The sequence below is a fragment of the Oryctolagus cuniculus genome, chromosome 5, assembly GCF_051225735.1.
Source record: "Oryctolagus cuniculus isolate XC-2025 breed Fujian yellow rabbit chromosome 5, ASM5122573v1, whole genome shotgun sequence".
NCBI classification, from domain to species: domain Eukaryota; kingdom Metazoa; phylum Chordata; class Mammalia; order Lagomorpha; family Leporidae; genus Oryctolagus; species Oryctolagus cuniculus.
The window spans coordinates 151,938,872-151,964,853 of record NC_142871.1 but is presented as its reverse complement, the minus strand read 5'-3'; the positions used below and the strand labels follow the sequence as shown (position 1 = coordinate 151,964,853).

Genomic DNA, 25,982 nt, shown 5'->3' with positions numbered 1-25,982 from the left:
TTCAAAAAAAAGACATCAAAAACCAACTGCTTTCTAGATTTTAAAAGTGAATTATGCAAGAAAGATAAAATCCCTTTCCAAGATGTTTAAAAACCTAAGTTCATACATAATTTATATACAAAGTCTTTCATGCATTAAGTTAAAAGAAATAACAGTGCCATTTCGGTTTAACCCAGCTATCCCCCATGATAACCTCTTACAAAATACAAGAGGGCACAACCAGGTTATTGCCATTAATGTGTCCACCAGTCCTGTTCACATTTCACCATTTGTAATTGAATTTCACTCAAATAATTGAGGGGGCCCAGGACTCTCATTAAATACTTCTTTAAGATCTATTTTATTATTTATATGAAAGAGTTACAGAGAGGAGAGGGAGAGAGAGAGAGGTCTTCCATCCACTGGTTCATTCCCCAGTTGGCTGCAATGGCTGGAGCTGCGCTGATCTGAAGCTGGGAGCCAGGAGCTTCCTCTGGGTCTCCCACGCGGGTGCAGGGGACCAAGGACTTGGGCCATCTTTCACTGCCTTTTCAGGCCACAGCACAGAGCGGGATTGGAAGTGGAGTAGCCGGAACTCGAACCAGCACTCATATGGGATGCTGGCACTGCAGGCAATGGTTTTACCCGCTACGCCACAGCACCGGCCCCTAAATACTTATTTTTTGAAAAAAATTGTTTTAAAGAGTTAGAGGGACAGAGATCTACAAGAGTTCTTCCTTCTGCTGGTTCACCCCCCAGATGACCTCAACAGCCGGAGCTGAGCCGACGCAGGAGCCAGGAGCTTCTTCCTATGTAGATGCAGGGGCTCAAGGACTTGGGCCATCTTCTACTGCTTTCCCAGTCCAGAGCAGAGAGCTGGATCAGAAGTAGAGCAGCCAGGACTTGAACCTGCGCCCATAAGGGATGCCGGCACTGCTGCCAGCACCAGCAGGGCAGCCCCTGGTTTCTGGGTTTTATCACACATTCCTGAACACCCACTGTTGCCAACATTGGATACTTGAGGCCGGCACCATGGCTCACTAGGCTAATCCTCCGCCTGTGGCGCCAGCACTCTGGGTTCTAGTCCCGGTTGGGGTGCCGGTTCTGTCCCAGTTGCTCCTCTTCCAGTCCAGCTCTCTGCTGTGGCCCAGGAGTGCAGTGGAGGATGGCCCAAGTGCTTGGGCCCTGCACCCACATGGGAGACCAGGAGGAAGCGCCTGGCTCCTGGCTTCGGATCGGCACAGTGTGCCGGCCATGGCAGCCATTTGGGGGTGAACCGATGGAAGGAAGACCTTTGTCTCTCTCTCTCACAAACTCTGCCTGTCAAAAAAAAAAAAAGACACTTCTGAGAGCATCGTGGGGCTCTGCCATTGAAACAGTAGCTCCCTCGGCCTAGCAACCCATGCCGTGTCTCGCAGGTATCACTGCGTTACCTGTGCAGATCCGAAATGGCTCCAGCCTCCTTGTGAGTTCGCAGAGCACATCAGTGTGCAGTGTGGGGACTGCTGTGGGAGTGTGCTGAGGATGTTGGTGACTTTATCTACTTCCAGGGGGACCCCCGAGGGCGCTGGTGTGGGTCTGAAGACACGGGGAGCTAGCTCAGACAGGCTCATCCCTGTCACCTGGCTTTGTCTCAGCAGAACACTGGGTTCAACTAGCCACTGAATACACAAACAGTTTTAAATATTGTGTGGGGATCTTAAGGTGCTGAATAATAACTACAAATACATTCAGGTGGCCAGCGCCGCAGCTCACTTGGCTAATCCTCCGTCTGTAGTGCCGGCCGGCACCCCGGGTTCTAGTCCCGGTTGCTCCTCTTCCAGTCCAGCTCTCTGCTGTGGCCCAGGAAGGCAGGGGAGGATGGCCCAAGTGCTTGGGCCCTGCACCCGCATGGGAGACCAGGAGAAGCACCTGGCTTCTCCATCTCTTTGTCTCTAGCAGTGGTCAGCTTGCCTTGATTCTTTTGTGCTGACGAAGCAGAGTTACAGTTCAGAGAGATGGTCGTAGGAATTAAGGCAAAGTTTATTAAAGGACTCTCCAAGGGAGGGGGGCCAGTTGAGAGGGATGTGGCCCTCTGTTCCCCTGGTTTCAGGCTTTGTCCCGGAAGTGCGAGGGGTGTTGACTGGCTACATGGCTGTGATGCTCGTGGCTGTCATTTCTGATTGACACCTGAGAATTGCTGACCTAGGGTTCTGTCTGCATGTGGCTTCCCAGCATGCATTAGGAATACCCACGGTGGGGCAAGGGTGACGGGAAGACAAAACTGCCGTGCTCATTACAGTATAATGATTGTATAATGAAGCGGTGTCACTGTGCATGTGTCACCATCTAGACTTCTCTGGTTTGACTGCATTCCCATCTCTGTAAAGTGGGTCAGTGAGGGTGGGTCCTGGCGGTGACAGCAGGAGGAGGGTCTGGTGGCCCCTCCCCAATCACTCGTGTCTAATCAGCTGACATTTTGAATAATAGCTAAAAGTTTAGAAATGGCCTAGATGTGGAAAGAAGCAGATTATACAATGTTATTCTCTGAAAAGATCTCCGTTTTGGTCATGATGTACATGGTTGTCTATCTCGCTGTCCAGAGGGAAATACATGCAAATATCTCTCTGCTTAGAGCACTCCCCATGCCTCTAACAAGGATCATGTGTAAAAGGTGCATTTAGTTCCGACTGCTGCACTGGGACCTGGAAGGCCATGCGGCGAGTGGACGTTTGCTGTTTTACTGAGTCCTAGGCATGACCTCTCGTGATAGCGAGGTGACCTGCTTTCCTGCAGCTGGGGGAATAGGGCCAGTTGGGGAAGATGCGTCTGGGTTTTGCAATAGCTGTGTATTTTCTGCTGCCACTGGAAGAAAAGTCAGACTTTAGAAACAATGAAAAACCCCTGCTCGTGGGTTTACACAGCCCCTGGCCCCCAACTCCAAGAAACCCCTAGTGGTTAGTATTTGCACAGAAATGCAGAACTAGCTTGAGGTCTAAAAATAATGGCCCCAGCTGGGAAGCACAGCGGGTGTGGAAGAGATTCTAGGTTGCAGTGGCAGCCTGGGCTATGGGACTTCAAAGCCTCACTTTGAAACACCTTTTAAACGCCAGAGATCTTCTGAGCTACTGTTATTACTCAAAAGAGACACAGGAATGCTAAGCCACTGCCTTGGCTTTGTTTCTCGAAGTAGGTGCTTAAGATTTTATTGCCAGCACTGTCCATATTTACAGGGTGCGATGTGATGGTGTGCACTGTGTCACGGGCATCCTTGTCACCTTGTCTGTTTATCATTGCGTTGTGGTCAGAGCACTGCAGCTGCTGTGGAATACAGCACATTGTTGGCTGGAATACAGTTGTTGGTCGCTGGTGTCAGCCTGCTGTGCGGTTACAACACCCACACTTGTGCCTCCTGCCTATGCTTTGCACCCATCAGAACGTTTGCTTCTGAACAGCCGAGTGGGCCGGATGAGAGAACGTGGTCCAAGTTTTCTCATTCTTGCCCTGAAGGCCAGACCTCGGGCTTTCTCCAGGGTCCTCTGTGGGCAGCGGCACCCGTGCCCAGGTGCGTCCTGCAGTACACAGTTTCCAGTCACACCAGGGAGCTCAAGTTCCTTGCAGGAAGCACGAAAGGGAGAGAATGATGATTTTTCTCTTGTTTCAGCTTTTTTGAATACTCTGGGTTTTCCTCCTGAACTGTAGCTACTGCACTCTCTTAGCACACATATTGTGCTCAATCCACTCTTCACTGTATGTCAGAAAGCCCAGGATCGGGCTGTGTAAACTCCTGTTTTTTTCCTTTCTTTTATTTCTCCATTCCCTTTCCTCCCCTCACCTCCAATCCTTTTTTCTTTTTTTTTTTTAAAAGATTTGAAAGGCAGAGTGACACACACACACAGACAGAGATATCTTTTATCTACTGTTTCATTCCCTAAATGACCACAACAGCCAAGTCTGGGCCAGCCAGGCTGAAGCCAGGAGCTTGGAACTCCATCCTGGCCTCCCACATGGGTGGCACAGGCTGAAGCACTTGGGCCATTTATTTTAAAAGATGTATTTATTTACTTGAAAGGCAGATAAAGAGAGCAGAAGCAGAGACAGACAAAGAGGTCTTCCACCTACTGATTCACTCGCCAGATGGCTGCAACGGCCAGAGCTGTGCCAATCCGAAGCCAGGAGCCGCTTCCAGGCCTACACAGGTGCAGGGGCCTACTTGGGCCGTCTTCTATGGCTTTCCCAGGCCGTAGTGGAGAGCTGGATCAGAAGTGGAGCAGCTGGGACTCAAACCGGCGCCCATATGGGATGTTGGCACTGCAGGCGGCAGCTTTACCTGCTATGCCACAGCGCCGAGTTGTGCCATTTTCTGCTGCCTTCCCAGGTGCATTAGCAGGGAGCTGGATCAGAATCAGAGCAGTTGGGACTGGTACCAGAGCTCTGATAGGAGATGCCAGTGTTAGAAGTGGTGGCTCCACCTGCTTTACAACACTGGCCTGTTTCTGACTGCCAGCACCGACTCTGCTTTGGGTCCCTTGATTCTCCTAGTGGACACCTCAAAGGCACAAGTGAAAGCTGCCTCAGTTTACGCACAGCACTAAGTAGATGCGGATGTGAGCCCGTTCCCTCACCACCCAGTGCACCTCAGAAAGCCTTTTGGAGGGCCTCCAACCTCCATATGGTGTTTGGTTCTGATTTCATGTCTGAAATCAAAGCTGCATCCTAATTGAGCCGACAAGCAAAATCCTACTGTTGTTCTGAATTTACGGAAAATTCATTCATTCAAAAACATGTCTGAGTACTTGAGTAGAATTCAGCAAAGGGCTGGGTAGAAAAACGAAGGCGGGGCTCGTGGCTATGAACGGACGGTGTGATGTAAGACACGGTGAACAGGGACCAGGGCTGTCCCTGGTGAGCAGCACTGACTAGACCAGGAGCTACCTGCAGAGGGTGTGAGCAGGGGAAAGGCAAAGGGTGCGGAGCGTGTTGCCAGTTCCAGGCAGAGAGCACTGTGGCCCACGGAACGGGCTGTGGTTTCAGTTCAGCACAGTTGAAGTGTGGATGAAAAGGGGAAGTGGCCTGAAGTAGGAGCCAGGTCACGTAAGGCCCTACCGAGAGCTGGGGCCTCTTCCGAAGTCCAGTGACATCTGGATTTGTCAGGAGAGCGACAAAGGCAGTTTGTGATGGCTACCAACCAACAGAAGGGTGTGTGGAAATGCAGCAGAGGATGAGTGGGGGGATGAACACCTGTTGGATGGGAAGTCGCTGCGCTTCTGGCGTTTCCATCTCGGTGCCCAAGGTAGCTGTGCTTTGCTAAGGGCCAGAGTTCACTGGGGGTCCTGAGTTGTGGTGCATGAGCCAAAGCAAGGATGGGAGTGGGGGCTCCGAGTCTCACTGTCATTCTGGTGATGCCAGGAGGGACTGTGGTTTGTTGCAGATGACGTGTCCAAGATGGCATTCCTGACCATGACCTTGCACCAGGGCGGGACCACTCGGATGTACAAGCTGGTGCCCGATGCACAGCCTTCTCTGCTCAGCTCCTTCAGTGGGGACCGGCGCTTCTCTCGGTTTGGTGGAGTTCTGCACTTGAGTGACCTGGATAATGATGGCTTAGGTAAGACAGGAACCTTGCTTTTTGCCAAGAGTGGAGTCCCTTGCTCAATGGACCAGTCCCCTCGCTGGACACACCAGGCCCTACCCTTCTAATTGACGGCCAGCGGCCCAAGGGCCTGAGATAGATTCTGAGTCAGATAGGCCCAGGGCCAGATAGACGAGAATGAGCTGCACTCTCTGAAGAGTTGCTGTGTTAATTGTTATGAACAACAAACAAGGAAATGAGCACCTCTGACTTGGTCAGAGTGAAGTCTGAGCTAATTGCTGGCGGGTGGGTTAGGATCAAGGAAAGGGTGCCTGTGAGGAATCGGCCACTTCCTTCCCCCAGCTTTTCCTGTTTACAGATGAAATCATCATGGCAGCCCCGCTGAGGATAACAGACATGACCTCGGGCCTACTCGGCGGGGAAGATGGCCGGGTGTACATATACAATGGCAAACGGACCACCGTGGGTGACATGACAGGCAAATGCAAATCGTGGTTCACACCATGCCCAGAGGAAAAGGTACAGTGCTCCCTGCACTTTCTGTCACGTTGGGAAAAGATGGCCGTTTGCTGGTACCTGGCTAACTCGGGTCCCCTATAACTCAAAACTCGGAGGTCCTGGGGTCAGGACACAATCACTTGCCCATAGTTTAGTGGCCTCACCTGCCTGCAGTGGCCTGTGCTCCTGCAGCTGATGGGCTAATTGGGAATCGCTTTGCTGCTGCTTGGTTAGACACCTACGCAGAAGAAAACAGGCCAGGCCAGGGCGCTCTTCAGTTTCTTGTTCATTGCTTATTCCTTTTCTCGAGTTTCCTTAAGTTGCCTTTCTTGTACCTAAAACATTTTGGTCCTTATTTTGTAAGTTTTAAAAATCACAAAAGTAATGAAGGTTTACTTGTGAAAATTTTAGGAAGTACAACTTCCTAAACTAAAAATCGCCTGCTAAGAATTCCACTTTGCAATGCTATTGCCTATTAACCTTTGGAGTGTGTCCTAGTAATTTTTTTAAAGATTTGTTTATTTGAAAGAGTTACGCAGAGAAAGAGATGTCTCCCATCCCGATGGTTCACTCCCCAATTGGCTGAAACAGCCAGAGCTGCGCCAATCTGAAAGCCAGGGGCCAGGAGCTTCTTCTGGGTCTCCCACGCAGGTGCAGGGGCCCAAGGACTTGGGTCATCTTCTGCTTTCCCAGGCCACAGCAGAGAGCTGGATTGGAAGTGGAGCAGCCAGGTCTTGAACTGGTGCCCAAATGGGATACCGGCACTTCAGGCCAGGGCATTAACCCGCTGTGCCATGGTGCCAGCCCCAATATTCTTCCTATGAATCTAATTGCTCCTACTTTTTGTGCATTCACTATGGGTATGCTAAGCACTGTCTATAATTTAGTCCACATCAAAGCCGTGAAGTGAGTGTTTTGCCCATTTACAGAAAGCTAAGACTGCAGAGGAAGGTTTGGAAATGGCAGTACAGGGATTTGAACAAAGATTCATTCTAAATCTGTTACCTATTACACTTTGTGTGAATTTGTGCATGTTTCACATACAATTTTGCAAACTGACTGAGAGCTCTTCCATCTGATGGTCCATTCCCCAGATGACTGCAGTGGCCAGGACTGGGCCAATTCAGAGCCAGGAGCTTCTTCCAGGTCTCCCATGTGTTTGGGGGGGCCCAAGCATCTGGGCCATCCTCCACTGCTTTTCCCAGGCCACTAGCAGGGAACTGGATCAGAGTGGAGCAGACAGGTCTTGAAGACGTGTCATATGGGATGCTGGTGTTGCAGACAGTGGCTTTACTCACAATGCCAGCGCCTGTAAATTGGTTTCTTACCTAATGACACATAAAGAGCATTTTCGTTATCTGGCATTCTCATGCCATATAGTATTTACTGGCTGTCTGGTGTTTTACCTACAGCTAAACTACAGTTGATTTGGTCCTTTCCAATTTTCACTGCTACAAAGATGTTTATATGTGAATTTTTGTAACAGTTATGGTTTTTCTGAGCTCTATTCCTATAAGTAGAATTTCTGGGGTCAAAGGCATGCAGATCTGTATGGCTAATCCAGAAGAAAGGTGGAGTGTAGCAGTATAATCAAAATTAATCAAACGCCACAGGAACGGTAGGAACACTGTTACTAGTTGTGATCCATTTGTTCTTTCTTTCAGGCCCAGTATGTACTGATAGCTCCTGAAGTAAGTATCTCCTGCAGGGCAGAAGACGGGAAAACTGGCATCAGGTTTTATCTTAAACTGATAGTGAACTTTTCAGGACAGCCACATTCTAACAGAGGCCTATGTTTCACAGGCAAGTTCAAGGTTCGGGAGCTCCCTGGTCACTGTGAGGTCAAGGGCAAAGGTGAGCACAGGAGGGCATTTCTTTGTTTATATTTGTTCTTGATTTGTCTAATTCTGCTTGTTTTTATGGTCAGATCAGAATAATTTGTGACATGAAACTTACATGACGTTTAAATTCCAGTGTGTGTACATAGTTTCACTGTACAAGGCCACATCCACTTGCCTGTGCAGTGTGTGTGTGGCTGCCCCAGAGCCCGTGGCATGTTGGCTGAGGCTTCAGAGAACACTTGCTGGCCCCTGCCCTGTAGGACAGGCACTGCCACTGTTCTGCTGTTCTCCTCCTGATTTTCAGTGTTTTAACTCTAGAGATGGATACACGCATTCTAGTCGGTAGTTTGTTTTTACCTATTTTGTGTCTTCCCAGACAAGAATGTGCAGAGCTATCTACATCTAATGGCTGCATGGGAATTTACTGTATGGATACAATGTTTACTTGTTCCGTTCACATTCTTATAGGCTATTTTTTTTTTTTTTTACTATTGCAGACAATATTGTGGTGATCATTCATGTACCTGATCTTTATGCATAGCGCAAATGTCCGCACAAGAATCTTAGGAGTAGGATTGCTAGGTTACAGGGTGTAACACGCATTATATTTTGATAGATACAGAAGACTAGAGTTTTAGTTCAGAATATACATCTAAGCCACTGATTGCTTGACATCTCTCATAGCCTACCACAGTTTTCTACAAGAGCTTATGCAAAGTTCCTGCTCTTGAAAACAGGATTTGTGCATGTGTAGGGTTAAATGCTTAAGAGCACTTGGACCATAAAGTATTAACTGTAGCAAGAAGGCCCAGGGAAGACTACTAGACGTGCCTTGGGTAGGTGCTGTGTACCCTGGGCTCCTTACAAGAATTGTGGTGAAACTGCCCCCTAGTGGATAGCAGTTCAAGTTGGCCCATTTACACTAAGTCTGAAGTTCAGAGTTAGCCACTCAAAAAAAAAAAAAAAAATTTCTTTAAGCTCATGGGAGGAGTCTCAAAAGGCCTGTTTACAAGGATACTTTAAATCAAACCTGTATTTAAACTTTTATTTTCCAAAAATTAAGATATAATCAAGCACATACACATATAAAACCACCATATTTACACAACTTGGAGACAGTAATGGTACAGATGATTTAGCAGTGGTGTACAGAAAGGACACTTAATTCATCTACTCAAGCCAGCAGGCTCACCTGCTGCACCACAGCACTGGCCCTGACACTGAGGTATTAAAAGGTAAACCAAGCAAAGAATCTGATACATGATAGAGGCTCAGTAATTTCCAGTTATTACAGATCTTATTACTGGATCACAGCTGTAGTGTTCAGAGTTAAATCAATGACAAGCCTTCCCAGCCTGCTCGGGCCCAAGCCCAAACAGTGTAAGCCGGTGTGATCACCCACACCTCACTTACCAGCCTGCATTCAGAGTAACTTCGCAGTTCCTGAATATCCAATCCACCCATGACGTATGAAGACCTTACTACATCTGAGGATGTTTAAAAACTTGCAGCAGGCTTTGGAGCAGTTCTGGAAGTCCTGAAATGTTCCCAGGAGCAGGGGCGAGGTGGAAACACATCTCCAATAGCCAGCCCTGGGGAGGTCCTTCTCCAGATAGGTGGTGTTTAAGATTTGAAAGAGTTACACAGAGAAGGAGAGGTAGAGAGGTCTTCGATCTGCTGGGTCACTCCCCAACTGGCCACAATGGCTGGAGCTATGCCGATCTGAAGCCAGGAACCAGGAGCTTCTTGTCTCCGACACAGGTGCAGGGGCCCAAGGACTTGGGTCATCTATTGCTTTCCCAGGCCATAGAGAGCTGGATTGGAAGTGGAGCAGCTGGGACTCGAACCAGCACTCACATGGCAGCTTTACCCGCTACGCTGCAGCACCAGCCCCTCCAGATAGGTTATGTTCCACCATCACCAAGGATCTAAGATAAGAAGGATCTGGTGTGCTTTCCCTTCCTGTGCAAGGGAAGGGACTGGCGTGCATGTCCTGAGCTGTGGTGTCGAGCAAAGGGAAAGAGGCGTTTAAGTCTGGGATCTGGCTGGTGTCTCACTCACCTAGTACTTCCAGAGCATTGTAGGACATGACATACGCCACAACTGAACCATCAATGCTCTGTATTGTGTCCCTACAGAACCAAGTTGTCATTGCTGCTGGGAGGAGCTCTCTGGGAGCCCGGCTCTCTGGGGCACTTCATGTCTACAACCTGGGCTCAGACTGAAAACTTCACTCCACTTTGCCCACACCCATTCCCTCATTTCCAGCCGGTGAGGAACCTGCAGGGTGGGTGTTTGATGGACGGTACAGCATCCAGTGGAGCTGTGGGAGATCCTTGTAGAGGCAGAGGTTCTTGGGAGTAGACACGCAGCAGCACCTAGATGCTCTGGGACTAGGACACGGTAACCACATGATGGCCCCGGGAGCACAGGAAACATACACTCTGGTCATTCAAGTCCTTTCCTGAAGTTCCCATCTTTGCTTCTCTCCTAGCTCAGTCCACGTCCCTTTGTACAACCTCTGTATACGATTCCGCCTGAAACCTTTTAAAAAACACAGTGGCCCATTTTAGCAAAGTATAATAGAAAGCTTAGTCTATAGGAAAAGACTAAGGGCCCAGGAGGGGAGGTGGGGGTAAAGGTGACCTCCCCCTGCGGTAAGAGATCCGGTCCTTTCTGAATGAGGACTCCTCTGCTTTCTGAGCTCTATCCTCCTCCAGAGGCAGCGGCTGTAACGGGCGCTGAGCCTCCTGCCTCTCTACTAGTTTCATGTCAGCCCACGAGGCCCTTTCCTGCATTTGGTCACTTTGTGCTGCACCAACAGAATTCAAGCAGGAAGGAGACCAGGTCTGAGGGAGTGGGGCGGGGAGGAGGGAAGCAGACCCTGCCTTGTTCCCGGCTGTCTGCAGGTCGGGTGACTTCATCTGTCAGTCTGGCAGATTTAAGGGAGAAGAACGGATCATGAGGTTCGTCTTCACTACACAGGGGCAGGCATTACTGTCTGCTGCCTGGTGAAATGATAGGCAGGTTCTCTAGAAGCAGAGACGGGAGGAATCCAGCTGAGGAGCAGAAAGTGAAACCAGACCCCCGGGAAAAGCTCCCGTGATGTGAGTACAGCTGGGCAAGAGCAGCACAGGTACACGCGCAGGTTGCACCTCCTGGTCTAGCTCCCTGTGCCACAGGGAAACCCTATTTTTGTCTGGGTACCAGGTACTGGCAGTTCCTGTTGGTTATTTTTTGGGGACTAGAAATCTCTCGGCTTGATTTGCTCACAGGCTGAGAAGTCCGGGCTAAGCCTTTCCTGAGAAGTCCTATGGTGGTGGAAGAGATCACTGTTTTCATGCTGCACTAATGACGGAGCCCAAGTTTAACAGGATCATTATTCAGAATGTGTAACTTCAATGCTAAACACAGCAAGTATTAGGTGGAAGTTAAAATCTATAGAGTTGCAAACCAATCTTCAAGTCTATAGGATATTTACCTGTCATACTAACACAAGTGACATAAACTATACTTCTGTTGAAGGTCAGCTTATATGGCAAATATGTAAAAATCTAGCATACCAGGATGATTATGCTGATTCCACTAACTGCAATGGAAATACCTTATAGTTTGATTTGTGTTAATGAGAAACTAAATGTATGTAACAGTTTTAAGTTAAAATTCTTTATTTCAATTTATCAGACATTTGCATTTTCTTGGTACTGTAACAACTTTCTTCAGGACTGGAATCATTTTATGTCTGCATAACAGGATGAAACTAAAAGGATAAAGGTAAATCCTAATTTTAGTGTGACTTTATTACCTCAATTCCAAGGCTACATGCAACTCTGGGAATAAGTTACCAAAATAGCTCTAATATGAAAGTGGTTAGTGTCCATCAGTTTCTGTGAACACAATCCTCTGAAGGCACAACAGGTACCACTGGAAAGTCCTCCAAGATGAGAGCAGTCTGAAGAGGGCTGTCTCATACTGGTTGGTATTTTACCACCCTGTTTACAAATAGCCGACGTGTTCAGTCTACTTTACCAGTGAACTTCCTCTCTTGGAGCACTGGCTTTATTATGAGAACTTTGCTGTAAAAAGTATCCAGCAATCACCCATTAGCTGACATTTTGAGATCAGACTTGATCTAACTACCTTCAAATATGTTGCAAACCAACAGGAACCATGAGGTAGTTACACATTTGCCCTTTTACTAACAGGACAAGGCTCGACTCAAAACTGTCAGTAACAACAAAGACAAGTGACCAGAATTGCTCAACTTCTGCCCTTTGGGATTCCAAGAACCCAGTCCCCTTGCAACAAGTACCCCATGCAGTGCAAAGTGCTCCCTCTCTTGTAAATTATTTTCTTTCAAAGCATCACAGTCCCAACACCACGGGCTAATCAGGATCCCTCACACCTGAGTTGTTTATTACTGAAACATTGCTAGTAGGAGAGCTGCTCCGGCCACTTTCGGAGGCACATTTCACTCTGTTGGTATTTGCTGGACAGTAAATATTAAGTAGGTAGCAGCTGTCAGACTTACCAATATGAGCCATCTGTTTAACAGTGAAAAGGTGAACGCTGTAACCCTTATCTGCCCTCTTGTTTCAGGAGGGCCATCTGTCAGCTTCTGAGGTACAGACAGCAGCTGGGGTATCTGCGTTTTCCTTCCCTCAGGCACTGAACACAACACAGATGCTTCAACTTTACATCCCAAGGTTCTAATTAGAGCAAATCAAAGAGGGCTGAAATTTGACTGGGATTCACCATATATAAAAAAGGAGGCAAATAAAGCTTTTCAGTCACCTGAGGGTTAGGCAATCACACCAATATGACTCCTTGCATGGACCAAGAACTAAGGATCCTGATCTTATAACTACGAGTTGGCAAGTTTCTAGGCTTTGTTCCACAGGAAATGGCACTTTTCTTGCTGTGTATAAATGAAGTCCATATAACTGACTGTTCTTGTGTTGAACTAATCTCTCCATGACTCACATCAATAAAAACAATTTTGCCTTTTTACAAGGTAAGCACTTTGCTCATAATTCTGAAAAATGCAATCATTTTTCTATCCAATAAGAACTGTTGTAATACCTTCATCATTAGACATACATACCAATGATTTCCTTCCCTCCCCAAAGTGTCCAACTCCATCATAAAAGTATCAGAAGTTTTGTGACTACCATAAAGTGTCCAGATCCACCAGGCCAGCTGTTCCTAGCGGTTTGTAAGGATGTTCCTGCTTGATCCAAGTCCATCAGGCCTGAGTGTGCTTCTCATTTCCATCCTTCTATCAGCCAGAAGAGTCTTTTTAGGTAAAGAGGCCATCTAAATGAAGCAGGAAAATCAATTCAGGTTTGTGCTTTTAGCACAGTAGTGTCATCTTCAAGTACAAAGATAAGAGAAAGGTAAACTCTGCGTCTTTTTTTTTTTTTTTTGACAGGCAGAGTGGACAGTGAGAGAGAGAGACAGAGAGAAAGGTCTTCTTTTTTGCCGTTGGTTCACCCTCCAATGGCCACTGCAGCCGGCGCACCGCGCTGATCTGATGGCAGGAGCCAGGAGCTTTTCCTGGTCTCCCATGGGGTGCAGGGCCCAAGCACCTGGGCCATCCTCCACTGCACTCCCTGGCCACAGCAGAGAGCTGGCCTGGAAGAGGGGCAACTGGGACAGAATCCGGCGTGCCGGCGCCGCTAGGCGGAGGATTAGCCTAGTGAGCCACGGCGCCGGCCAACTCTGCGTCTTAATGAGGACACTAAATGACTTCTATGTTTCAGTTGTAACCAAACTACAATAATTTTCTACATAAAACATTAATACTTCAAAACTTGTTCAAGAAAAATGCAATTATGGAAGAGCTTCATATGGATTTCAAAATTATGCACAAAAATTCCATTTAGGCACAGACTTTTTGATGTACACTGTACATGTTATTTCGCTCAGTGATGCTATGCACAGTACTTAGATGGGGAAACAGGTTTAGAAAATTAAGCAACTTGCATGAGATCACAAAGCCTACACAGGAGAAGCCAGGTTGACTTTGGAGCCCATGTCAGTCTTCTGCAATACTCATACCAGAGGAGGCAAAGGAGCTTCCAGCTGTCGTCCGAGGAAGGAGAGCAGACGCCTCCAGATGAGGCCGCTTCCCATAAACATGATTCCTGTAATCAGCCAGAACACTCTATGGTCCTACAAGAGAAGAGTCAGTTTTAATCACAAGGAAATTTTTTAAGGCACCTAAAAACTATTACTGCCCTGGAGTTTAAGCCTTTTATAATTTGTACAGCCCCTTTTCTATAGAAAGGGATTAGGGCCTGGATGGCACCCAATCAGAATATATCAGCAGAAAATACGATTTTTGGTCACATAAAAGCCAAACTCAGTTGCTTATATTCTTTCCAAACGGAGCTACAATACCCAGGAAACCAAACATCCCAGAATGGTTTAAATGGTCAAGGGAAAGGACATAGAAGAAATTGTATCATAATACATTTTTGTCTATGGATGCTATAAATTTACTAAGGCCATAATGAACCCAGTAAGTATGGGAAGTTAACATTTTTTCCTTACTATTTTCAGTAATTGTATTTTCACATACAGAATCCTAGAACTTAAATTTCATCTTGGACAGGAATCCCACACACAGCTGGTTACCATCATGGCTTGGATAACTTAGATAATCCATCAGCTCTCACTGATACAAACTCTTGCTATGAGCAGATTTCTGCTCCCTTTTAACATGAAGGCAGATGTTACACATGAGGTATCAGAAGGTATTAACATGAGGTAATTGTTTTTAGATGGTGAATACATTCCTAATTATCTAAAATGAAGGTCCCGAGTTTAAGATTTTATCTGAGAGGGAATTACAGAGAGAGAGAGAGACAGGATTCACTCCCCAAATGGCCACAATGGCTGCAGTGGGGCCCATCTGAAGCCAGGATCAAGGAGTTGCTTCTGGGTCTCCCACACGGGTACAAGGGCCCAACTACTTGGGCCACCTTGCACTGCTTTCCCAGGTCATAGAGAACTGCATCAGAAGACGAGCAGCCAGGACTGAAACCTGCACCCACGTGGGATGCAGAGGCTCAGTGCACTACACCAGGGCGCCAGCCCCAATTTCTTATAAAAATTGTTTTGGCTGGCACCGCGGCTCACTAGGCTAATCCTCTGCCTGCGGCGCCGGCACCCCAGGTTCTAGTCCTGGTCAGGGCGCCGGATTCTGTCCCGGTTGCCCCTCTTCCAGGCCAGCTCTCTGCTGTGGCCCGGGAGGGCAGTGGAGGATGGCCCAAGTCCTTGGGCCCTGCACCCGCATGGGAGACGAGGGGAAGCATTTGGCTCCTGGCTTTGGGTCAGCACGATGCCAGCCGCAGCGGCCATTGCAGGGTGAACCAACAGAAAAGGAAGACCTTTCTCTCACTATCCACTCTGCCTGTCCAAAAAAAAATATTCTGTTTTGGGCATTAAGGCATATCATCTAGAGTCACTGCCTGCAGTGCCAGCATCCTGTATGGGCACCAGTTCAAGTCCTGGCTGCTCCACCTCCCTGCTGACAGGCCTGGGGAAGCAGCAGCAGATGGCCCAAGTGCTAAGGCTCCTTCTCCCATGTCAGACCCAGAAGCTCCTGGTTTCAGATTGGCCCAGCTCCGGCGGTTGTGTCCATTTGGGGAGTAGACCCGTGGATGAAGATCTCTCTCGCCCCATCTCTGTCACTCTGCCTTTCAAATACAAAAATCTTTAAAAAAATTATTTAAATACAATAAAATACACATAGATTAATTTTTACTGTAGATTTGTAGTGAACTAGAGACTCAGTCAAGGAATGCCAAAATGTGTTAAGATTCAGAAGCAAGCCACGTTGGAGGCCAACCAAGCTGAAAACTGCATGAGCCATAACCCAGCAGAGTGAACCCTCTGGAAGGTCTGTGTCCATCTCGCAGTCCTAGGGCCAAGGCCTCATCTACAGCTCAAAGTCCCTGCTTTCTCTCCCCACTGCCCACCCTGCATCATGAAGTCACGTACCTGGCCTGCCATACAGGATGTTCTGGAGGCTACAAACACACTGAAAACATGCCAGCCCCAATAGGACGATCTGAACATTAAGCTGTCAGTAGGCTCTAGTTCACTGACTAAAATGAGAGCCCACAAATGCAAACTGACACAAATGAATAATAAGGGAGAAAAGGTGAAGTTCTCTTTTGCATACAATGCCAACTATTAAATGTACATAGGACAGCCATGTGGTAACCATCAGAGTATGGTTACTGAGTCAGTTTTGCATCACGTAGTGGATGCTTACAATACAGATGAACTCAATGAACAGAACTTCTACAGTATCAGTTTGTACCGGGTACTTCAAAAACTCTAGAAAAATAGAATTGAAAGATGTAGCTATTTCACAGTGCCCATTTTCTGTGAACGTTTTGGAAACCCCTTTGTAATATCCCTAAGGAAACTTTATTCCAAAAAGGAAAGAGTGACCTACAGGACATTACATTGGCAGCCAATACCTTAACCAAATGACAATGTAATTAAAGCCATTACTGCTAGTAATGGGACAAACTGACACCATGTCATGTGACCACAGAGTCACAACAAAATGCCCAACCAGGAAACACTACTGGAACACTTCCCTCAAGAACATCATGACTGCAAGGGACAGGAGAGCTGCTGTGGATGACAGGAGACTAGAGAGACCCGACAGCCACAGGCAACACGTGGTCTGAGACTGTGACAAGTGTTATGTGGACACGGGCAAAATCTGCAAACAGATGGGAAAATACAACGACTTTCAGGGTCATCTTCCCGAATTGATAACTGCACTAATGTTATAAGAAGGTACTGTATTCTTAAACACATACTGGAGTGATGGAGAGATCCAGATGGCAGAACAGGGAGGGAGCGTACTGCTCTTGTCTAAGGGAAGATAGTTTAAAAAAAAGTGGGGAGAGTGCAGTCTCAGGGAAGAGTTAGGGAGAAAACAGCATCGGAACGTTCATGCAAATCAGAGGGACACTGTGGACCTACATGGAGGGTGTGGATGGACCCAACTCAGGATCCCAGCAGCACTACCTTTGGAGTGAGGTTCAGCAGCCCAAGCCATGATGATAAAGCTGCAGGGAGAGCCTGGTAGAGACAGTGTACCTGCCTACCTAGGGGAAAAAGTCAGGGGCACATTTCTCTGACCGCCCTGTACTGGCATCCTGTAAGAAGCTGAGCGCAGACGCCATTCTACACATACACAACAGCTGTGCCAGCTCAAGTCCACGTGCCCAGCAACCAGCCGAGCAGAGATACCCGAGTCAGGCCGGGAGAACTGACAGGGGGCTGGGCGCTCATGGCTGTGGGAGGTTTGTGTGCCAGGACGCTGAAAACACTGAGGCTGTGGGAGAGCGCAGGGTGTGGCTTGGACTGTGGGCAGATCCACACACTCAGGGCTCCCTGACTCCTTGGTGAGGGTCCTCGACTGCACAGATCTTTTTTGTGGTCCTTTGGGCAGCACGGATGAATTCTGTACCCACTGCAGCTAGCACCCTGGCACTGGTCTCCTTTGAGGAGAAGAGGTAGGCGTGAGACAATGAGAAGAGAACATTAAAAAAAAAAACTCCCCTCTGATAAAAAAATTACCATGTCCAACCTGGGGGTCAACTTGGACACTCCCTTCCCTCTGGGACACTGAACAGAGCCCGCTGGCCACACCCACCACATGCCTCTGGGTATTCACTGAAAAATCACTAAGCCACTGAGGCATAGTCCAAACATAAAAGCCATGACAGGGAAAAAACAAGAAAGAAACCAACAAGTATTTCTACAAATGCTGAATAATAAATGCAGCAATTGAGGAAACAAGAAAAAGGAAAACAACATGATGCCCCTAAATAACACAACACCTCAGCACTAGAATGTGAAGATGAAGAGACTGAAGAAATGCCAGAAATGGAATTCAAAAAATTGATCATAGGATTACTTAGAAGTAATCAGAAGCAAATCCAGGAACTAATGAAATCTCTACATGACATGAAAGAAAATTTCTCCCATGAAATTGAGATCTCAAAGAGAAATCAAAGTGGAGGGATTAAGATGGTGGAATAGGGAGGGAGCTAATGCTCTAGTCTAGAAGATAGTTTTAAAAAAGTGGAGAGGGGCCGGCGCTGTGGTGTAGCGGGTAAAGCTGCTGCCTGCAGTGCCAGCATCCCATATGATGAGTGGTTTGAGTCCCTGCTGCTTCACTTCCAATCCAGCTCTCTGTTATAGCCTGGGAAAGCAGAAGATGGCCCAAGTCCTTGGGCCCCTGCATCCACATGGGAGACACAGAAGCAGCTCCTGGCTGCTGTCTTGGGATCAGCACAGCTCAGGCCATTATGGCCATCTGGGGAGTGAACCAGTGGATTGAAGATCTCTCTCTCTGCCTCTGCCTCTCTGTAACTCTGTCTTTCAAATAAATAAATAAATCTTAAAAAAAAAAAAAAAAACAAAAAACAGTGGAGAGTGCAGTCTCAGCGAAGAGTTAGGGAAAAAATGGCAGAGGAAACGACACAAAATAGAGGGACGCTGTTGGACCCACACAGAGGGTGTGGACACGCACAACTCAGGACCCAAGCAGCCAAGAACCTCATCACCAGCTCTGGAGTGAGGTGAGGCCAATCTGCAGCAGCCCCAGCCACTGGCGGTGAAGCTGCAAGAAGAGCCTGGAGGGCATCTGGCTTGGAGCCCTGTGGGGCACAGTGTACCTGCCAAACTGGAGAAAATAAGGGGTGGGGGGGGTGGGGGGAGGCACACTTCTCTCTCCCCGATCACCCTGCAACAGCATCCTGTAACAAGCTGACAGAGGGTGGGAGCCATTTTGGACATCCATAACAGCTGAGCAGACTCGTGTCCATGCACACAGCAACCAGCCAAGTGGAGATGCCTGAGTCTGGTGGGGAGAACTGACAAGGGGGATGGGTGCTTCTGACAGTGGGAGGCTCGTGTGTCAGGACTGTGAAAACACTGAGGCTATGGGGGAGGGCTCAGGGTGTGGCTGGGACTTTGGGTTGTAACTGTGGGAGTCTCCACACACTCAGGACTTCCTGGTTCCCTGGTGAGGATCATTGTTACGGAATCTGTGCTTACACTGAGGACTTCACAGATCCTTTGTGTGGTTTTTGTGGCAGCATGGATGAATATTAAACCCGCTGGGGCTAGTACCCAGGTACTGTCTCCTTTGAGGGAAAGTGAGCTGAGACTATACCAACAGAGCAGAACAAATCCTCCCCTCGGTGAAGAAGAAAAAAAAAAAGAGATTTACCACATCCAGCCTGAGTGTCACGTTGGACACTCCCTTCACCCTGGAGCACTGAACACAGCTTCCTGGCAACACCCGCTACACACCTCTAGGTATTCACTAGAAAAGCAGACACTCCACTAATCCACAGACGCATAGTCCAAAGATAAAAGCCAGCACAGGGCTGCAATAAACATGTAAACTGGTAAAGCCACTATGGAAGACCGTATGGAGATTCCTCAGAAATTTGAATATAGTCCTGTCATATGACCCAGCCATCTCACTGCTGAGAATTTACCCAAGGGAAATGACATCACCAAATGAAAGTTATCTATATCCCTCCCATGTTTATTGCAGCTCAATTCACAATACCTAAGACTGGAGTCAACCCAAATGTCCATCAACTGAAGACTGAATAAAGAAATTATGGGAGATGTACACCACAGAATAATACAAAGCAGTAAAAACAAAAACTGAAATCTGTTTGCAAAAAAATGGATGAAACTGGAAATCATATTTAGTGAAATAAGTCAGTCTCACAAGGACAAATACCATATGTTCTCCCTGATCTGTGATTACTAATTGAGCACTAAAAAGGTAATCTATAGATGTGAAATTGACACTTTGAGAGCCAGTAACTTTGAACAGCCCTTGTCTCGACTGCTGAGGAACAGTTTTTGTTTTCTTCATACTATGTGTTGAACTCTTCACATAGTTAATCATGTGTATAAAGTTAATTGAAAATAGATCTTAGTAAAAAAAACAAGAATGGAGCCGGCGCCATGGTTCATTTGGTTAACCCTCCGCCTGCGGTGCCAACACCCCAAGTTCTAGTCCCGGTTGCTCCTCTTCCAGTCTAGTTCTCTGCTGTGGCCCGGGAGGGCAGTAGAGGATGGCCCAAGTGCTTGGATCCCTGCACCCACAGGGAGACCAGGAGAAGCACCTGGCTCCTGGCTTTGGATTGGCGCAGCTCTGGCCGTTGTGGCCAACTGGGGAATGAACCAGTGGATGAAAGACCTTTCTTTCTCTCTCCGCCTCTCCTCTCTCTGTGTAACTCTTTCAATTAAACAAATCTTTAAAAAAATGTATGAAGTTTGTATTAAGGCTTCTGGGGGAAAAACACATACTGAAACATTTGAGGTGAAGTAGCATCCCATCTGTTCTGTCTCAAATAGTCAGAAAATATGTATATTTAGAATGGTGAAGCAAATGTGTAAAGTCTCTGATTAAAGATTGCAAGAGAGCTGACTAAGTCTTAGAACTTTTCTGTAAGTTTGAATTATCTTAAAGACCAAGTTTTTCCTGTCCTACACTATTATACACATTGATGCTAACAATACAGGCATAAAACAATTGACATTCATGGATTTCAAGAGTGTTTCAGGTATTCTTCATGAAACTGAGACATGAGTCACCTGTGATGCTGATGAGGCACTGCCCTGGCCCTCCTGAGCAAGCTTCACTCGCTTACTCCCTTTAGTGTATGTACCTCCCAAATCCAACACTTTGCATCTGCTACATCCCTCAAATTTACAAGTACCTGCTGCAAGGCTGCAAAAGATCAGAAGCTCTCTGAGGCAGACTCAATACTTGCTCTTTTGGTTTTTTAATGCTCTGATAAAATGTGAAAGAAAACCAAATACAGTACATTTGTTCATTCACCTCATGTGTTTTTCAGTGGCTGTTACACACTTAGCACTCATCACTCACTGAAGTTCTGTAGCCACAAATGGCCAAATTGCGAGGGTCTGTGGATGTATCCTTTGCAGATGTCCAGAGCTGCCCTATGTGGCACAGAACATTCTGGTGAATGCTCAAGTCTGTAATGGTCTCAGTTAGGGATCAAACCTCCAAAGGTTCCTGTTGCTCTGTAAACAAATACAAACCTGTGTGATGCTCCACACAACTCACATCTCATGCTGGTCTCTCTCTGACCTCATTTCCCACCAGGTGCCATTCAACTCAACCTCTTCTAACCTCTCTGGTTTTGCTGCTTTCCACAGGTAGTTTGCCTCACCCTGCCTGTCAGAGCATTGTAGTTCCTTCTGCTTAGAACCCTCCTCCCAAGACCTCCCCATGTTCTCTTTCTCTACCTGCCCTGACCACTGACTATCTATGATGCTGCCGTCCACCACCTGCCACTCTGTACCCCTGACCTGGCTCTGCCTTTCTTTGTGGCCCTTATCACTTAACATACTTCATCCCTCTCCTCAAAGAATCACTGGCCCTAAAGCAGTGCTAAGTGTGTAACAACAACTGAAACACACTTGAGGTAAATGAATGAATGTACTCTATTTGGTTTTCTTTCACATTTTATCAGAAAGAGCATTAAAAAACAAAACAAAAACAAAAACAAAACAAAAAAACAAAAGAACAAGTATTGAGTCTGCCTCAGAGAGCTTCTGATCTTTCCCAGCCTTGTAGCAGGTACCTGTAAATTTGAGGGATGTAGCAGACATGCAGTGTGGGATCTGGGGGGTACATACAACAAAGGGAGTAATTTTAACTGTACGGCTTGGGGGAATAGCCAGGGAAAGGACACATCAAATTGAGGCCTCAAACGTAAGGAGGTCCTACCCAAGCAGAAAGGTAGGAGCTGAGGACAGAGAGGTGGAAGCAGTGAGTCTGGGACAGAAACCAAAGGAGCAAGTAACTACGGAGCTGCAGATAGAGGGAGAAGATAAGCAGAGACAGGACAAGCCCTCAGATTCAGGAGGTTTCAGATTTTTATCTTTAGCCTGAGAGCCCCTGACTACTTTTATGCGGAAGAGTGACATATTCAAGTTTGTATATCTTTTAAAGAAAGTGGTCCTGATGAGAGATAATGTGGTTAGACTGGGGCAACAGACAGCAGACCTGTGATATGACTGTGGCCCTAAACCCAGCACCTCAGGGGCTAAATGTACATTCAGAGTCATTGCTAGAAATCCAATAATAAGGTCTCTGTGGAATGCAGTAAGCCAAACAGAACAAGTCTTTTAGTTGAAATCCTAACTCTGTAATTTTTTTAGCTCCATGCCTTTAGACAAGTTTATTAAATTTTCTGAGCATCAATTTTTTCATCTATAAAGTAAGGATAAAATATTTACTTTGAAGGAGTTATGATGATTGAGCCACTTAAGTGCATAGACTTTAAAAACAGGGTGGATGTTTTGTACAGTGGTTAAGATGTGGCTTGGTACCTCTGTATCCTGTACCAGAGTGCCTAGGCTTGAGTCTTGGCTCCGCTAATTCAAGCCTCCTGCTAATGCACACAATGGGAGGCAGCCCTGTGGTATCTCAAGTAGCTGGCTTCTCTGCCTTCAAGCACCTGCCTTCAGCCCAGGCCAGCCCTGGCTGTTGCGAGTATGTGAGGACCTGGTGCATGAGAGATCTGTCTCTCCCTCTCTTTCAAATAAATAATACCAATTAATTTTCAAAAAGATCTAAAAAATAAACACTCTTCACTGACACTGCTTCAGAGTTCAACACTGGGTTATCAAAGCTACCCCATGTGTCACTACAAGTATTGGAAAACAAAGCAACCTAGGCTAGACTCTTACTTATAATAGGTTCCAAACATATGGCCTGAATTGTGAGACACAATATAAATTCATTTCACAGGTTAGTCTTTTAAAAAAGAAATCTATTGAAAACTGACCTTCAAAACAATAAAAAAAAAATCTCCAAGTTACTGAAATAGTCCTTTCTTACCTCTTCAAGGGAAGATTCCAAATTCATTCCAAAAGCAACTCCCATGAGTCCAAAGAGTGAAAGAGAGAAGGTTCCCATGGTCAACTGCAGGTTCAATCTCATCATCACGTTACGGTGGCTGGAGAGAATTCTTACTCAGATCAGAAGGGCCACTACATACAGCAGATTCACTAAATCATCTAATAAAGGCCACATTAAATTTACACCTTCAAAAAATTTTTACAGTAGCTGTAGATGATGATGGTATAATTCCTTCCAAAATGTGATTTCCTTGTAAAAAATTATTTTTAAAAAGATTTGAAAGTCAGAGTTACAGAGAGACAGAGAGATCTTATATCCAATGGTTCACTCCCCTGATGGCCTCAATGGCCAGGGTTGAGCCAAAAGTTTCATCTGGATCTCCCATATGGGTGGATGGGTGGCAGGTACCCGAACACTTGGGCCATTGTCTGCTTGCTTTCCCCAGGCCATGAGCAGGGAGCTGGATTGAAGTGGAGCATGAAGGACACAAACTGGCACCCGTAAGGGATACTGGCACTGCAGGTGGCAACTGTACCTGCTACCCCACAATGCTGGCCCCTTAAATAATAATTTTTTTTAAGAAAATACCTACGGACTGCCTCCTTACCTGTCCAGGTTGATGAAAATGATACTCTGTGAGTCATCGATCAGTGCCCTGAGTTCCCGAGCTGCATTGGAGAGATCCTCAGCCAGGCGGTAGTAGTTCTCCAACAGCAGCTCCATCTCCTCTGCATGGTCAATGCCAGCGCTGCTCTGCTCACTTCGATGGAAAGAGTAAGCCTAATTAACACACCTCCAGTAAGTGCATCCTACATTAATACCCAAACTTCCTGGGTTAGTGTGTAATATTCAGCCACCAGTGAAAAACCTACTGCCTTTGTTTTCTATGGTTGCGAGTGAGGCCAGTCTGAGTGGCTCTGAAGCTGATCCCAGACGCTATCCAGACAAGTCCAGAGGTTCCATCCTCCTACAGGCTAGTTAGCGTCAACCGATGAGACTAACACAAATGCGTGCTATCACGCACAGGTAAATCCAGGCATGTGAATGCTGATGAATTAGGGCAAATCCAAAACCACTATCTGGTAAAACAAAACCAAGACAAAATGCACAAAGGGCATTTCCCTTCCATGTTATGTATATAACATGCTGTTTCCATTTATGATGAAACATGTTTTTGGAATGATATCAGTATCTGCTTTATTTTCCCACCAAACCAAAGATGATAAGGCAATAGGGTATCCTGTACAAGACAATTTGATCAAAAGGCCTATTAGAGACAAATCAGCTGAAGTAAGGCAACTAAGAATTCTAGCGTTTAGATTTCGAATACTGTTATCTAAATCCTATCTAATCAACTTCTCAAAATATTGAAAAAATCTGTATAGGTCATACAAACTTTATATAAGGATCACTATTAATTTCTGATTCTGCTCTACAAAGTATTTTGGGTATTTCAAAAGTAAACATTAGGCAGAGTAAGATAGCAGCTGCTGAGTCACATCCTGAGAGACATCAATTTGACGGCTATTCATGTACACAACTATCTTTACAAGAGCTGAAGGAGCCAGGTGAGATCCCACAGCGCCTGGCATTGAAGCAGGCAGAAAGAAGTTGCCTGCACCGCCTTTTCCCAAACTCCTGGCAGCACAGCGTGGAAAGAGACACCTCCTGCTGGGGGAAGGGAGAGGAATTAAGTCCAGGTGCAGTCACCAGGCCTGCCATGGTGAGACCCAGTGCTGCGCAGAGCCCTTTAGCCCCCATCTGCAAGTCAGGACCCATGGACTGAGCCTCTGGAACTACGCTAGCCAGGTGGCCGAAGGACAGCCTCCAGTTCCCCTCCCCAACCTTAGCCAGTACAGCACTTAGGAAGACCCCACCCAGCAGGGAGTGGGGCAGGAAAGTGGGCACACAGATACACAATGCACACAGCATCTGCCATTCTCTCTCTCCAGACCAACCCTGAAATGAGAAACTAAAGACTGAGCAGGGGGTCCCCGGCAGTTCCCACTCATGCCACAGACACCTGAGGAATTTACTCCTGGAGAAGCCTGCGGTTCGTGCAGGCCCTGAGTCAGTGTGGGGCACTTCAGGGTCATCACACCACTGCATGGCCCGGGAGAAAGCCCAGCCTACAATGCCTCTCCCACTCCCTGCAGGCTCTTTCTGCAGTTATCCTGAGACCCCACCCCACCTATCTTATTCAGAAGCTCCACAAAACTAACTTTGTGAACCAGCAGGGAGGCCCTACCCACCCTCCCATAGTCTGAGGAAGAACTTGAACAGCACACTTTGAGTCCCTTGGCCCCAGAGGTCCCCAGAACACAGCTGAGCGGCCCATCCATGCTCCTTCAGCCCTGAAAACAGCTGTGTGGCTCCACCTACCCCCTTCGGCCTCAGAGGCCCTAGGATGCAGGCAAGTGGCCTCAGCAATGTACCTACAGCCCTTGGGAAGCAGCTGGGCAGACCTCCCTGAGCAGGTTGGCTTCTGAAGTCCAGTGAGTTTACCTGTGCAGGCCTCAGACGCTGACAGCCCTCCCTCTGAGGTGCGGCCTCTCCCAGGTACACAGAGGTGGTTCCACACTCACAGTAACCTGCAGAAACTGACAGAAGCTCTACACTTAGAGCTGCCATGAACCTGCCCTGCCTAAGGAAGCTGCACCCCAACTGGCCAAGTGCAATCCACAATGCATGCAGCCTAGGCCACTGAGACATCAGCAGATATTGTCAATAGTGACTTCAGCTGAAGAAGCTACAGGGACACTAAAGTGCCCACCTGGAACCAAAGCCAACACAGCACACCTAGCAACACCCTAACAGAAAATCTTTCACTACAAAGGTCACCTGTGAAACTGATTGAAGAAGTGATCCAACAGATGCACAAAAACTGATGTGGGGTGCAAGAAGCATGAATAAAGAAAGTAACGTGACAGCTCCAAAGGAACATAGTAACTCGCAGCAACAGACCACTGAGAAGGGAAGTTGGTGAATTGTCCACGAAGAATCAGAAACAATATTAAGAAACTTAGAGACACAAGAGAACACAGACGATTCAATGGCATAAGGGAGACCATTCATGATATGAATCAGAAGTTTATCATAGAAATCATAAAAAAAATCAGAAACAGAGTTA

The 25,982-nt window shown here is 47.0% G+C and overlaps 2 protein-coding genes across 8 annotated transcripts in view; one reads left to right on the top strand and one right to left on the bottom strand.

The window, feature by feature from the left end:
* The window catches only part of GPLD1 (glycosylphosphatidylinositol specific phospholipase D1), a 64,090-nt gene extending 51,192 nt beyond the window's left edge, over window positions 1-12,898 (top strand). For 2 of the 4 annotated variants that reach the window (XM_008262504.5, XM_008262501.5), the window contains exons 22-26: window positions 5,390-5,566; window positions 5,910-6,070; window positions 7,714-7,740; window positions 7,853-7,903; window positions 10,029-11,669. In XM_008262504.5, the coding sequence (XP_008260726.2) occupies window positions 5,390-5,566; window positions 5,910-6,070; window positions 7,714-7,740; window positions 7,853-7,903; window positions 10,029-10,115 (503 nt within the window). In that variant the 3' untranslated portion in view covers window positions 10,116-11,669. Of the gene's footprint in view, window positions 1-5,389; window positions 5,567-5,893; window positions 6,071-7,713; window positions 7,741-7,852; window positions 7,904-10,028 lie in introns of those variants that run through there. The other 2 variants (XM_008262505.5, XM_008262506.5) reach the window with 2 other exon arrangements.
* The window catches only part of MRS2 (magnesium transporter MRS2), a 37,056-nt gene continuing 22,614 nt past the window's right edge, over window positions 11,541-25,982 (bottom strand). Inside the window, exons 8-11 of one of the 4 annotated variants that reach the window (XR_007923038.3) lie at window positions 23,460-23,612; window positions 22,832-22,949; window positions 13,876-14,064; window positions 11,541-13,206 (exon numbers count right to left, since the gene is read on the bottom strand). Coding sequence is in view for 1 of the 4 variants with exons in the window: in XM_002714158.6 (XP_002714204.3) it covers window positions 13,096-13,206; window positions 13,951-14,064; window positions 22,832-22,949; window positions 23,460-23,612 (496 nt within the window). In the remaining 3 variants the exon portion in view is untranslated. The remainder of the gene's footprint in view (window positions 13,207-13,875; window positions 14,065-22,831; window positions 22,950-23,459; window positions 23,613-25,982) is intronic. The other 3 variants (XM_002714158.6, XR_016234254.1, XR_016234253.1) reach the window with 3 other exon arrangements.